We start from the raw sequence: 14,824 nt of genomic DNA, 5'->3' as shown, positions 1-14,824 counted from the left end.
ACTGGCCTGCACAGAGCCCTGACCTCAACCCCATCGAACACCTTTGGGATGAATTAGAATGCCGACTGCGAGCCAGGCCTAATCGCCCAACATCATGACCTCACAATGCTCTTGTGGCGAATGGAAGCAAATACCCACAGCAATGTTCGAACATCTAGTGGAGAGCCTTCCCAGAAGAGTGGAGGCTGTTGCAGCAGCAAACGTGGGACCAACTCCATATTAATGCCCATGATTTTGGAATGAGATGTTCAATGTTCATGTGTCCACATACTTTTGGTCATGTAGTGTATTTGGTTTGTATCCCAAAATGGCAGACCCTCTTACTTGCCCTCTGTCTTATGCTCTCATTCTTTCCCTCTCCTCTTAACCTTCTTCCCCTTCTTTCTTCACTCGGAAAATTTTAATTGTCTCAATTTACCCCTCCCCATCACATATCTGAAGGAGGTAATTTTCTCTATTTACCCCTCCCCATTACATCCCTGAAGGAGGTAATTTTCTCAATTTACCCCTCCCCATCGCATCCCTTAAGGAGGGATTTTTCTTAATTTACCCCTCCTCATCCCCTTTTATTTGCACACAAATATATATATATATATATTTTTTGTATACAGAATCGAGGACCGTGTAAGTGCTAACACATTGAACATGAAAACATGCACAGACACATAAAACATACAATGAAAGGAGCGGGAGACGAGAGGTGGAGAGAGAGGGAAGCACACAAGCACAACAGTAGAAATATTGTAGATTGTCCACCTTTGCAATTACTTAACCACTAAATTGTTTCATATCATTGCAGCTTGCTCATTATTTATTTTATTTCTTCTGACAATATCACTTTATCTACTGGGGCTGCACCAACCTACAGTGGGCGTTCCAACAATGGTTCAGCCATGCCCCCAGCCAATGATGTTACCCTGCATCCTTGTGCTGCATATTAAAGAAGAGGACGACTTTGTTGAATTTTATCTTTTTTTTGTGTTTGTGTGCAAAAATTAATTTAAATCCTTTATTACGCATTTGGAAAGGGAACTTTTTTTTCTCTTTTCAATCCCACAGCGCCCTGTTTGTTAGCATTACATTGTTGACTCAATAACTCACATTATTGCCTTCTGATAAAAGTATGATTGAGAAAAAGCTAATGCAGCCTAAAGAGAAATACATTATTATCTTGCAGGAAAGCAAGCCTGGTGATTTATCTATTAGTCTCATAATAGGGGAGAGGTAGCTGTCTGCATGGGTTGAGCTCATGTGGTTTTAATTATCATGTCGTGCTTCTCTCTGATGTGTGGGTTCATTGCGTAGATTTTACTTTTCAGCATCGACATGATATTTTAACTTCATTGTTTACTTATGCATTGCGTTTGTTCTTTCCTCGTTTTTTAATTTTTATTTTTTTATTTTTTGGACAAAGCTCTTGCTTTTGTTGCAATGCACAAATGAGTATTTTATACATACACTTCATGAAGCTATTTCTGTAACTTGCTTGTGGTTTATGCAAGTAAGGGGTAAACTCAAGCCATCTTTCCTCGAGTGAATTCACCTTGTTAATTTCATGTTACATTTGCACATTCTGTTTACATGTCTCTATCTTCACTCTTTCTGCCTTTGCCTTTCTGCTATTCTTTTGTTTCTTGTCCTTGGAGCCATTGCTTCATTCTTTTGAGTGTTTTTTTTTTTTACGTCCTTTCCTTTCCTTCTCTTTTGTCTTCCATTCATTCCTTCTTTTTCTGCTGTGCGCTTTGGCTAAAGTGTGCTGAATTGTTGGTCACCCAGCGACACACCGCTCTCCAATTTGGAGCCTTGTGAGCCTCTGCCATTCGATGCTGGACGACTTCCGATCATCTCGGCCTCGGTGCTGCTTGACCTCACTCGCCTCACAGGCATCCACGAGGAGCCTGGGATGTCTGGAGGTAGAATGGGCAGCAAAGCTTGGAGGCAAGAGAGGCGGGGTCTTCGTGGCCAGGAGTCGCAGGAGCGGTGCGAGCAACATGTCAAGCCAGATGAGGAAGGAGCTTCTTTGGAAGATTTCCCTCTTGCTGATACCGAGGATAAACACCAGGAAAGCAAAGCAGAAGTGCAGAGTGGAGCACAACACCCAGGGACTGCTCAACAAAATGGTTCTGCCAGGAAAAAGACGCATGATGGGATGGGACGCATTCACGAGGCAGAGATGCGTGCGGTACAAGTATCGTACATTTGCGTGAGTGCAATGAAGACCTTGAGTGTGGTGCTTGGGTGCAGCCGTTATGCCGAGCTGCTCTTGGTTCCTCGAATATCATCAGAAGGAAGTAACCACAATGCAGACAGGGAAGGCCCTGCATGGTCTAATGAGGAAACTGAGTTGCGAACAGCATTACAGGCTCTGATGCGCTGTGTTGTGAAGCGTGCTGTATCACGATCACCAATCAAGTGGTCTGCATCACTTACTGAGATGGAGCGGGCACAGTCAATTGTCCACAAGCTCGCTGTAGCTGGACTACTTGGTGAACGTCTTGGCTGGAACTTCCGCCATGGTAAATATTGAAGTATCTTTATGTGTAACTTTACCTTTATGCTGTACTACAGAATTGCCTTAAAGTTCAATTACCTTTGAAAAGCAGAACTGAAATGTTAAGTATTCTGTATCATAAATCGTATACATTATTTTATGGGTGTAAAGCAAATACCTTTGGAGTGCGAAAATTTGACAGTTCGGATCTTCATCAAAATCGAATCATTTCATCCTTGTCACTCATCTGACATGTCCACCAAGTTTTGTCTGAATCCCTCTTCAACTTATTTGATATATCCTGCTCAAAGACAAACATACAGGGGTGAAAACATAACCTCTGTCCACCTTTGGTGGCAGAGGTAAAAACCGAGCACATGATTGTTATTGATCCGATTTATTCATGTGATCTAATGGGACCCCGATGAGGTGTAAACTCTGACAGAGATAAATGCTGAATATTTACATTGTGACCTAATCACGTGATGCTGCATTGTGGCGAATGTTTTCACATAGGGATCCAACATGGAAGTAACAATGTTGATATCGGGTATGTCTACTTCCGGCAGCATTCACTGCATTGCACTGGCTTACATTGGCCATATGAGAACTCTATTCTGAGCCTGGAGATTGGCATTCCACGCCAGAATCAGCTCCTGTTCCAGCTCATCGAGAGTCTGTGGTTGCCTTGGCAAGGTTGAAACTCGACAATCAATGATATCCCAGATATATTTCAATCTGGTGAAATGGCAGGCCAGGTTGTCATGACATTATTGTTAGAATTGACAAGAAAGTTCCTTCAAATTTCCCTGTGATCTGGAGCATTATCATGCATAAAGATCATTGGTGGACCATTTTGGTGAAGGGACGGCAACACATGTTGCTGTAGGATTTCATTAATGTATCGATGTGCCATCAGATTGCCATGGAATTGGATCACACTGCTGCGAAAGGTTTCAGAAATATCACCTCACATCGTAACACTTCCGTGTCAAAAATATGAGGCTTTCTGGATAAAAACTGGGGCAAATCGCTCATTGCATCTTCTGTAGATCCATCCATGGCCATTCATGCCTTTCAAAGATAAATCTGGATTAATCGATGAACTTAACATTGCCCATTGCCTCCCTGTTTATCGGACATGCTTATTTGACCACTGCAAGCATCCTTAGATTTCACGGTGCAAGTCTTGGATGCTACACAGGATGACGAGCATGGATGCCTGCATCATGGAGATGCCTCGTAATGGTGTTCACACTTATTCTGTGAGGTCCAGCAAGTGTGCTTGCAGTACTCTGGGAAGTTTGAAAGTGATTGTGTAGATGGGTCATGCGAATGGATCGATTCTGCATGGGAGTTGTTACCCTGCATCTTCCACATCCCGGCATATCCTTGTTGATGATGTGGCTTGATGACGTTATTCTGAAGTCATAAGCAGTTCGTCTCCTCGCGCTAAAGAGTCTTTCAACATGCCTAATGGAAGACCCTGCTTGAATGTGTCCATTTATTTGATTCCTCACATTTCTGACAGACGTGGCATCTTCATGGATTGTTAAACAATGTGATCAATGTGTTTTTGGATCTTCCATATGCTGGTGACATGGAAAGACTGTTCCAAATTTGCTCAGAATGCCTCTGTTTATGTTGTACCTCGATAAAGCTAAGGGCGCACGAGTAGCACCTGCTGAATCACAATTGCATGAGGCAATTATGTCACGTGGAAACATGCACTCAGGTGTTCTACACATTCCTCGTGCCAAAACGGCACTTGGAATGAATACTGGTACAGTTATTCAATACTTGTATGATCAATTCTAAATGTTCGGTTTTTTAATGTTGGATAATGTATATCACTTGTTATATTCAAATTTAAATTTGCGACCACATAAGATGCATTTGTATTCGACATTGAGCAAAGAAAATGGGAAATGCTGCTTTGCACCCACAAGACCCGTAAAGCCCCCTACAAAACGTTACAAAGTACTTCGCTAAATAAGTCCAGTCACAATCCCCGATTAACAGGTTTTAATTGCTACATTCTGTTTGGGGAAATGCTTTATGGGTAGATAATGCAGTGTTGCTGATAAATATTGTATCATAGTGCTCTGTCAATTTGAAATTGATACCACAATAAGTAAAAATCTAACTTTTAAAAACGTGGTTTGACTTGCCTGTCATAGTGTCATATTGTACAACTGCTGGCATTTGCTGCACAATCTCCCGCTCAGCATTTAACTCTGCACGGTTCAGTGTTGAGTACTTGGTGTGTTTTGTTTTATGATTCTCCAATAGAGTCCTTGACTGAAGAGACCAGAGCATCATCACAGGTTCAAACACCTGTGACGACGAGCCCATCTGGCTCGAGCAGCACTTCATTGACTAGCAGCTCTTTGGAAGACACGACCACAGCCACAACGCCTGTCACTGACAATGAGGCTGCCGTTGTGCCAGACTCGCCCAGCCCTGGTGGTCCTCTGCCTTATATCAGGTGAGGGCCCATTCCTGCCTGGCCTCGGTGGCTGGGTATTGTTTTGACCTGTGGTGGCATATGTGGAAATGGAAATGTTCCTTTTTGCAAGTTTTTATTTTGATTACATTTTGTTTCTGCTATTTGAAAAGCGTTCAATTTCTTGTAGAGCCATGCTGTCCTGCTTTTGGAACACAATTGACTAGTTTGGCTGTTGTCAAATGTAATTTAATCTTGATTCTGTTTCAACAATGAAGGCTGCCCTCTACTGAGATGTGCTACCCCCAATGCCTCTACCTCACCCAACTTACCCTTTTACAGCCACCCCTATACCCACCTGCAGTGTTGAGGGGTCGAGCAAAACAAAGTGTGGTTAAGCAATTGGTTCACTTATTTCTGGCTGTTCATCCATCCATCCAAAAACGTCAGTTTAAGATCGAGGAGCAATTTAACTTAAATTGAATGTTATATTTTGAACACGAATCGGAACATGAATCAGAAAACGAACTTGCAGTTTCGCAGTACTTTTTCTCTGACTTTGAATTGAATTATATACTTGAACATTGTAGAACACAAATCACCTTTTTGCCACTTTCAAACCCTTCTGTTTAGCAGTACTTATACATGTTAAATGATGTGGTGTATAACACTGTTTCGACGGCGCCGAACTTCCAGAATTTATTTGATACGACCTTTAAATATGGTATTCTATTTCAATTGAATTATAAACTTGAACACTGTGGGGTAAGGTGTTTTATGAACTCCCTAGTTTGCAGGTGTCACAGATAAATAACATTGAGTTATCGTGATCCTGAGACAAATGTTTGATTTTGTTGAAGTCTCCTGCTTCACTTTTATCATTGACATGAAAGGGAAGCTTTAAAGATGTTGATGTATTTAATATAACAACAACATATTATTATTATTGTTATTATTATTATTATTATTATTATTATTATTATGATAACTCGGTGTCCCTAAAACGGCGGGTTTATGTAAATGGCAGCATGTTTTACTCCACAAATGTATTGCATGTCTATCTACAAGTCTCGATGAGGATGTAAAATGAAGTAAAACACGTTTCCTTTTTACAACACGTAGTTATAAACAAAGATTTCCTTTGCATTGCAAAATGCAATTGACGTTGCAAATGCAAAATGCAAACTATTGACGTAGTTGGTGTTGTTTTGTTGCTGCTCCATCCATGTACTTTTGTATATTTTTGTGTTTTTTTCTTCTTTTTTGTATATTAAGTTGAGGCTCGTGGAAGAGTTTTTTTTTTTTTTTTTTTTTTTTGTATACAAGATCGAGGCTCGTGAAAGAGCGAACATTAATCACACAGAAAGACAAACAGACACACAAAACAAATAACATCGGGAGCGGTAGACAAGATGGGGAGAGAGGGGGAAGGACACAAACACAACATTTGAGAGCAGGGACCGAGAGACATGGAGACATCGAGAGAACTGTGGGAGGGAGAGGGCTTTGGGGGGAAGGCATGGGAAGGGGGGGGGGGGTGGGAGAGGTATAAAACATATGGACACTGCCAAGACTTCCAGGAAAGAAGTTGGAATTTCAAACAAGGTGGATCTGGGGTGAATTAGTGGGGGTAGAAAAGATCAAGGTTTTGGATGGGGGAAGATAAGAGATGGTGGTGAACAGCTGTTTTGAAGACCTGGAGGGAGGAGTGTGATTGAAGTGAGTGTGGGAGTTTGTTCCAGAGGCGGGAGAAAAGAGGAATGAAAGAGTGAAGGTGAGCAGAGAGCCGAGATTTCGGCAGTTTAACCATCAGAGGGTGGCTGGCAGATCTTGTGCGACCTGTAGGAATATTTGGGGGACAGAGCACAGAGAGAGCTGGGGGAGCAAGGCCGGAGAGGAGTCGGTAGAAGACAGAAAGACCACCTACCTGCCTGCGGTGAGTGAGTGAAAGGCCCTCAGAGATAGCTTCATCGCGGGAGATTCCAATGATTCTGAAAGCTTTGGATTCAACAGCGTGAAGCCGAGCCAGGTGTGAGGCAGGAGCACCAGCCCATTTTATGATAACACATAAAACATAATGATAAAGGGAGCGGGAGACAAGAGAGGGAGAGTGAGGAAAGCACAATAACAGTAGAGAACGGACATCGGGAGATCTGTGGAAGGGAGAGAGAGCTGGTGTGGAAAACACGGGATAAACAAGATGGACACCACAGGGATTTTCAGGAAAGAAAACGGAATTTGAAAAAGGTGGATTTGGGGTTTTTCTATTGATTCGTGAAATATTACTATATATATGCGACTTTCAAAATGATGTATAATGCTAACAAGGCATTTCATGCATGTGATGTGTACGTTTTTGTGACTCGTTTCTGCTAATCCTGGCACATTTAACCTGTTGCTCGGGCGATATCTGTATTTAAAATGGTCTTTTAAATATGATTTTCAGCATTTAAACAAAAGACAATTTCAAATTGATAACCATAATTGTTGTGTTCCTGCATGCAAATCAGATTTACGGAAATAGAGGAAATATGAGAAATATCCTTGGATGAGACTGAGAGGTGTTCAGTTCGTATAATTTCCTGTCAATGTGAATCAGCAGCCGCGGAGGATACATGTTAAAAAAAAACAAAAAAAAAACACGGATACTCCTCTTAGCAATAGATGCAAACATCTAGTATGTCTCTCATGCCCCCTGAAACCAAACAAAGAATATTTTATAACAGCCCTTTCTATTGTTGTTTTATTATTTTACTTGTTCTGGCTGGGTGGCAGAGAGGTATGCACTCTCACCTCTAAGTTGTCTCACCTGGGATTGAAGGTCGACCCAGCTATAAAGTTTCATATTTGTTATAAACAGGCAGAGTGCGATTTATCAATGTGTGTGCAGTCCCTTGGATTGACGTTAAACTGGACTTCCTGTCTGCGGGCATTGTTTGGTTGATGATAAAGGTGCCACGGTGTCCTTCACGAAGAGTAGAGTCATTGCTGGCACCCTGTGCCAAATTACAAATTCCTGCTCTAATCTACAAGGGCCACTGCATCAGTGGCACAGCCATGCCGCCAGGAATGATGCAAATGGGCAGCCATGTGCTGCACACAAAATGAAATATTATTTTACCTTTATTTCTCTTAAATAATACATATATTCTAAGATTTTTATTTAAGAAACAAGTAAACGAAAAAACATGTTTTACGGCTACACACTTTTATTTTAAAAAAGTTTTAAACCTATTTATTAATTTTCTTAATTTTTTTATTTTATTAGATTTTGATAGACTAGGGCATGCCCGTACTATATATATATCTAAAATTATATCCCCCCCCCTCTATTTACATGAAATGGTTTGGTCCAAAGCGAACGGCTTGCGAGTACGGTGACGATCCCCCCCCCTCTATTTACATGAAATGGTTTGGTCCAAAGCGAACGGCTTGCGAGTACGGTGACAATCCCCCCCCTCCTATTTACATGAAATGGTTTGGTCCAAAGCGAACGGCTTGCGGAGTTTGGTAAAGAAATCGCCATAGCGTGCACAAACGCGCAGGAAAGCGAAAGAATCGCAAAGTAGTTTTAATTAGTTTTAAAACATAGTTTAACGGCAACATAGTTTTCCAACGTGAAATAAATGAATACGCTCTCAAATGTGCCGTCCGAGGCAGAGTCTGTTCGCCACGTTCGGCACACGTGATAGCTCGCTGCTCTCTGATTGGTTGAATCGTTTTTTGGACATAGCTCGGTAACTACGTGTCCGATTAATATGAAACCTTGAAAAGGCACATCCTTGGGTCCCCAGCAATATACCTGGCAAGTTTAAAGTATATCGGACCCGTGGTTGTCGAGAAACAGCGGTCACAGACATACATACATACATACATACATACATACATACATACACACAGAGATTACTGGAATTATAGATAGATGAAAATGTACCAGAAAAGGGGACCGTGGGCCAAATTTCAGCTCTCTAGGACGTATGAAACCTAGAAAACGGACGGCTCAAAGATTTGAAATGAAACAAACAAACAAAGTTCAGATGAAGTTAACTATAAGTGTGTAAAAAGACGCTTTTTATTATTGCCCTGATTGAAAGAACCCCTCCCACCTACCCTCTACCAAAAACAAAAATCCTAGTTCTCAACAGCAAAGATATCGCAGCACATTCTCGGTTCATATTGGTACCTTCGTTCATTTTACACAATAAAAGTACCGATCCTCAATTCATATCGGTACCTTAATTAATTTTACACAATGAAAGTACCGATTTTTGGTTCACATTGGTTTACAAAATTTCCTGACACGGGGAGGGGTGATGGCACCCCCTTCTCAGAGCCTCACCCCCCCATTCCTCCTCCCAAACCTTCCCAACCCTCCCAGACCCTTCACTCCCTTCCAGACCCTTCACCCCCTTCCAGACCCTTCACCCCATCCCAGACCCTCAACCCCCTTCCAGACCCTTCACCCCCTCCCAGACCCTCAACCCCCTCCCCAGACCATCACCCAGTGTTCCCAGACCCCCACACTCCATCTGCTCCCAAACCCTCCCAGACCACCCCACACCTCATCTATCCCCTCCCACACCTCCCAGCCCCTCTCAGCCTCTCACTCCCCTGTGCCGCTCCCCTCCCTCACATCACAGGTTCCCTTAATTTTTCCGCATTTTCTTATCTCAATGTTGACAACTCTATAAACAGTGTAATCGGGACTATTAGCATCAGCACGGATAGCATCCCGCATCTGGTACGGTGTACGCTCGGGCTTGACCACCATTTGGGTGTCGGGTGCGAGTGAATGCCAAGATGTCACATAGCCGTTTCAGAAGTTACCCGAAGCACGGTGGTGCATGCCTCGGCAACTTACTTTATATACAGACTTGGCATTTAATATGGAATATATATATTTTTTTCACTTGGGTTTACTTTCTTAACTCAGTATATCAATCTGGTGAGTTTCTTTTACACTTTGGTGATTTATTTGTTAAAAGAACCATGTCACTGATTGTCTGTCGCAGCAAGAAGTCAACAACAGGATTATATCACAGGTGGCATGACAAAATGTACGGACAGGTGCATTTGATGATTGGCTTCACAGTCGGGTATACAAGGGTTGATGCGTTCTGTATTAGTGGAAAACTTTTATGTCTTTCAATCCTGACAAATCTCACACTCTTACTATGTCTCTCCGAAAAGATCGACTGGACAACCCTCCCATCTACTTTCTCAACAATCCTCTCCAAGAAGTTCTGTCGCTCAAGCTTTTGGGTCTCACCATCTGCCATGATCTTTCTTGGGAAAACCACATTTCCAAGCTCGCCTCCAAAGCCAGTCGCCGACTGGGCATCCTCCGTCGTGCGAAGTCCTTCCTAGGCACACCTGAGCTCCTCACCACATACAAGGCTTTCATCCGCAGCTCAATGGAATACTGTTCTCCCCTATGGGCTGGTGCTCCTGCCTCACACCTGGCTCGGCTTCACGCTGTTGAATCCAAAGCTTTCAGAATCATTGGAATCTCCCGCGATGAAGCTATCTCTAAGGGCCTTTCACTCACTCACCGCAGGCAGGTAGGTGGTCTTTCTGTCTTCTACCGACTCCTCTCCGGCCTTGCTCCCCCAGCTCTCTCCGTGCTCTGTCCCCCAAATATTCCTACAGGTCGCACAAGATCTGCCAGCCACCCTCTGATGGTTAAACTGCCGAAATCTCGGCTCTCTGCTCACCTTCACTCTTTCATTCCTCTTTTCTCCCGCCTCTGGAACAAACTCCCACACTCACTTCAATCACACTCCTCCTTCCAGGTCTTCAAAACAGCTGTTCACCACCATCTCTTATCTTCCCCCATCCAAAACCTTGATCTTTTCTACCCCCACTAATTCACCCCAGATCCACCTTGTTTGAAATTCCAACTTCTTTCCTGGAAGTCTTGGCAGTGTCCATATGTTTTATACCTCTCCCACCCCCCCCCCCCTTCCCATGCCTCCGCCCCAAAGCCCTCTCCCTCCCACAGTTCTCTCGATGTCTCCATGTCTCTCGGTCCCTGCTCTCAAATGTTGTGTTTGTGTCCTTCCCCCTCTCTCCCCATCTTGTCTACGGCTCCCGATGTTATTTGTTTTGTGTGTCTGTTTGTCTTTCTGTGTGATTAATGTTCGCTCTTTCACGAGCCTCGATCTTGTATACAAAAAAAAAACAAAAAAAAAAACAACAACTGCTGCACGTCTCCAAAAGTTATTGCCGCTTCCTCTGGAGATGGTCCGTCAACTCGACAATGCTGTTTGTCATGGAGTGGTGGCTTTACGAAATTACGGCATGAAACAGCGTGCTATTGCTCGGCAGTATGGCATCACTCATGGTCAGGTGTCAAAGATCCTGAAACGAAATGCTTAGAGGGGTGTCCCGACTCCAATACCGAGGCCAGGACGTCCCCGCAGAACCACAAGGAGCGATGATCACCAGCTGCACCGGTTAGTCCGCAATGGCCGTACCAAGTCAGCTAATCGGCTTAGGGCTGAGTGGCAGCAACTGACAAATGTGCCTGTATCCAGAAGGCTAGTCAACCAACGACTGGTTCAAGCAGGCTATCATGCCAGACGTCCCCTGAGAAAGCCACGGCTGACCAGACAACACCGCCAGCGCCGATTGCAGTGGGCCAGAGAGCACCGTCAATGGCAGCCAGGACACTGGAATCACGTGATCTTCAGTGACGGGTCTAGATTTCTGGTCTATCGTCAAGATGGCCGCGTCCGAGTGCGCAGACAAGTGCATGAAGCCGACAACAAAGATTGTATAGTGCCAAGAGTCTAATCTGGAGGTGGTGGGGTGACCGTTTGGGCTGCTTTTCATGCAGGGGGCAAAACTGACCTGGTTGTTCTGAATGGAAACCTGAATCAGTTCAAGTGCAGGGCCATTCTGGAAGAAACATTGCTTCCATTTGCTCGTGCAGCCTTTCGAGGAAAGTTTGTCTTCCAAGATGACAATGCACGGCCTCATCATGCTCGCATGATCCAACACTTTCCTGCTGACCGTGGTGTAGAGCATATGGAGTGGCCTGCCATGCCCCCGGATATGAATCCAATAGAGAACTTGTGGGCAGAATTAACGTGTCAAATCGACCACTTGGACCAGCAGCCGACCTCTGTGCGTGAATTGCCACAGGCTATTGTCACTGCATGGCAAGCGATTCCTGTCCAAACCTTGGCAAATCGCGTGAACAGCATGCCTCAACGTGTACGTGCTCTCCTGAATGCTCGTGGGGGTCACACGAAGTACTGAACTGTAATTTTACTGTCCGTAATCCCAGTCGTAATTTAACTTTTGTTTTTGTTAAAAATTTTTTTGGCTAATGTGCAAAATAAAGAGATACTTCTGGAAAACGTACAGAAGTTTAACACAGTACTGTCCATGAATTGAGTTCGATATCAGTTAACATCACTTTCAAGGATCAATTTATTTGTTTCAAAATGTCAAATGTGGTTTTTTTTTCTTTTAAAGGTCACATTAACAAAATCTAGAATAATTCCAACATAATTCCAATGAACTTTTGGTTCTAAGACATCTTGAAAAGTAAGTTCACCCACACAAAAAAAATATTCCATATTAAATGCCAAGTCTGTACATTGCTAAATGGCCAAAAACAAAGTTAAAATTTAAAAACAGAATGTTTGCCAAAAATTTGGATGAAGCATATGATGGTCCATTAATACAAGAGACGATTAATCGTAATGGGACTCCTTCTTTGTGCAGCTTTGGTAGCCCATACACCCTGGGGACCACTCCATTGCTGCTGTATAGCCGTCTGTATACCACAGCCGACAGTCTTCCAGTCGATTTAATTCTGGCAAGCAATGAGTTTTTACCTTTAATTAAATTTGAATTCAAATTTTAAATTTGAATTAAACCTTGAATTTGCTTGCCGGAATTAAAGCTACTGGTTTTTTGTGTCTTGCTTCAAATTGCTTGATGGAGCTGATTATCTTGCTTTGAAAGGATGAAAGTTGTGCCCATTCTGCTGAAATGTGTTGACACTCCAATGCAACTGCTGATTGTGTTCCATCAGTTGTATTTTGTTATTGTGTTCCTTTCGCCCAAAGGAACACACCATTCCAAAGCTACCAGCTGTCGCTGGGTCCATTGCATCCTTCAAGGCGTGCGCAAACCCCTCCACCACTCTCACCAGCGACAGCAACTTCCCAACCCACATCGCCTCTGGAGGATATCTATCGAAGGCAGAGTCTAACGACGACTGAACCTCAGCATTGCCGTCAAGTTACTCGCACAGGTGGGGCACACACCTCAGAAATACGGTCTATTGTTGCATGCGCACTGGTTTCTTTATTATTTATTGTGTAGCTCTGTGAAACAAATTGGATGACATGACTACTTCTCAATGAAAAGAGATTATTAAAGTTGGCTTTCCCATCATTTCATAAAACTGGTATTGCATTATAAAGGCCTTATCTTCTGATGGAAAATGATTAGATTTGGCTCGAGACGTTTCCAAGAGCCATGGGAGAACTGCAGGAGTTTTACTGATTTTTTTTTAAGGCGTAGCCCATAGGGCAAAGCCGTCTAGAACAGTGTTTGTCCGTCCATATGTATGTATGTATGTATGTATGTATGTATGTATGTATGTATGTATGTATGTATGTATGTCCCCTCAAACGTATACCAATCAGAGCTGAGGATCTGGTCACATGAAAGGGTGATGTGATTACGTCTGATGTCATTACAGCGTACAACAGCTGACTCCACACCATTTTGATACCTATGCCGTTCAGGCGGAACATATCATCGAACCTGTCATATATTACAATCGCCATGCTCTAAGTTACCTTTACTTTTTTTATTTAGTGTGAAACACACAAAAAATGATTGTTAAAATGGTCATCAAATATCAAAAGGATTGACGTTACTTCCAACAATACAGTATGTATAGGCCTTAGGCTTCATGCCTTTATGCCTCACCTTCACGCCGCTTCATACAAATTAGCCCAGGTTTCTTAATACAGTAGTATCGTTTCAGTTGTATCGTTTTTACAATAACAATAAAATAATAAATATAGCCATAACACTTTAATACCAATGTCGTGAATGCAAAGTTAATCAATTGAAGCGGTGTATGGATCATGAATCAATGATAAGTGGTGTACGTTACTAATAACCGCGAAGTAAGGAATTAGCCTCAATTTTTTCAAAGTAATATCATTTTCGTAATAATGCGAACGTAACATTAATATTACAGTAAATCTAATCATAATATTAATCCCTTTGCAGTGACTGAAAAGTTACTGGAGGTTAAAAGATATTATCTTCTAAATATTAAACTAGCGGCAGTTTTGTGTCCGGCCGTCACGGTACGTCATTACGTCTATGATGTCATTACGACGGCTGACTCCACTGACCGACACTTTAATTTACTCATTCACCCCCGCACTACGGGAGCGGCAGGAAGGGTCATTCCTCTTTGGGGTATATACAGTCATGTGAAAAAGTAAGTACACCCCATGTAAAGTTTTGACTTTTTCAACATATTTCAACATACAGCTGCTTGATCTTCATTTCAACAATATTGAAAGATGAAGGTGATTTAATATAACAAATATCATGAAACATTTACATTTTGTAGTCCAATGTATAATTTAAATAAAGATAAATGCAAATTTCGCATGTGGAACAAGTAAGTACACCCCTACATTTATCACTACTTCAAACACCTAAAATTAGAATCAGGTGCACCAGCTCAGGTGCAAATGATTAAAACATCGTTAGAGAGGATCTTGGAGGAACCTGTCTTATTTAAACCTCAGACATTTAGTTTGGTTTGCTCTTTGTTGTTGAAGTGTGCGGTGTCACCATGCCGAGATCAAAATAGCTCTCTGAGGCCTTCAGAAAGAAGG

General features: G+C 42.6%; 1 protein-coding gene across 1 annotated transcript in view; it reads left to right on the top strand.

Moving 5' to 3' along the window:
• Positions 1 to 14,824, top strand: part of LOC137422161 (putative E3 ubiquitin-protein ligase HERC1) — a 443,323-nt gene that overhangs the window by 194,976 nt on the left and 233,523 nt on the right. The window contains 3 exon segments of the mRNA XM_078772274.1: positions 1,753 to 2,516; positions 4,784 to 4,979; positions 13,019 to 13,206. Coding sequence (XP_078628400.1) covers positions 1,753 to 2,516; positions 4,784 to 4,979; positions 13,019 to 13,206 — 1,148 coding nt within the window.

The sequence above is a fragment of the Myxine glutinosa genome, chromosome 2, assembly GCF_964187855.1.
Source record: "Myxine glutinosa chromosome 2, kmMyxGlut1.1, whole genome shotgun sequence".
Taxonomy (NCBI): Eukaryota; Metazoa; Chordata; class Myxini; order Myxiniformes; family Myxinidae; genus Myxine; species Myxine glutinosa.
The sequence above is the reverse complement of the archived record's forward strand: the minus strand, read 5'-3'. Positions and strand labels throughout refer to the sequence as shown.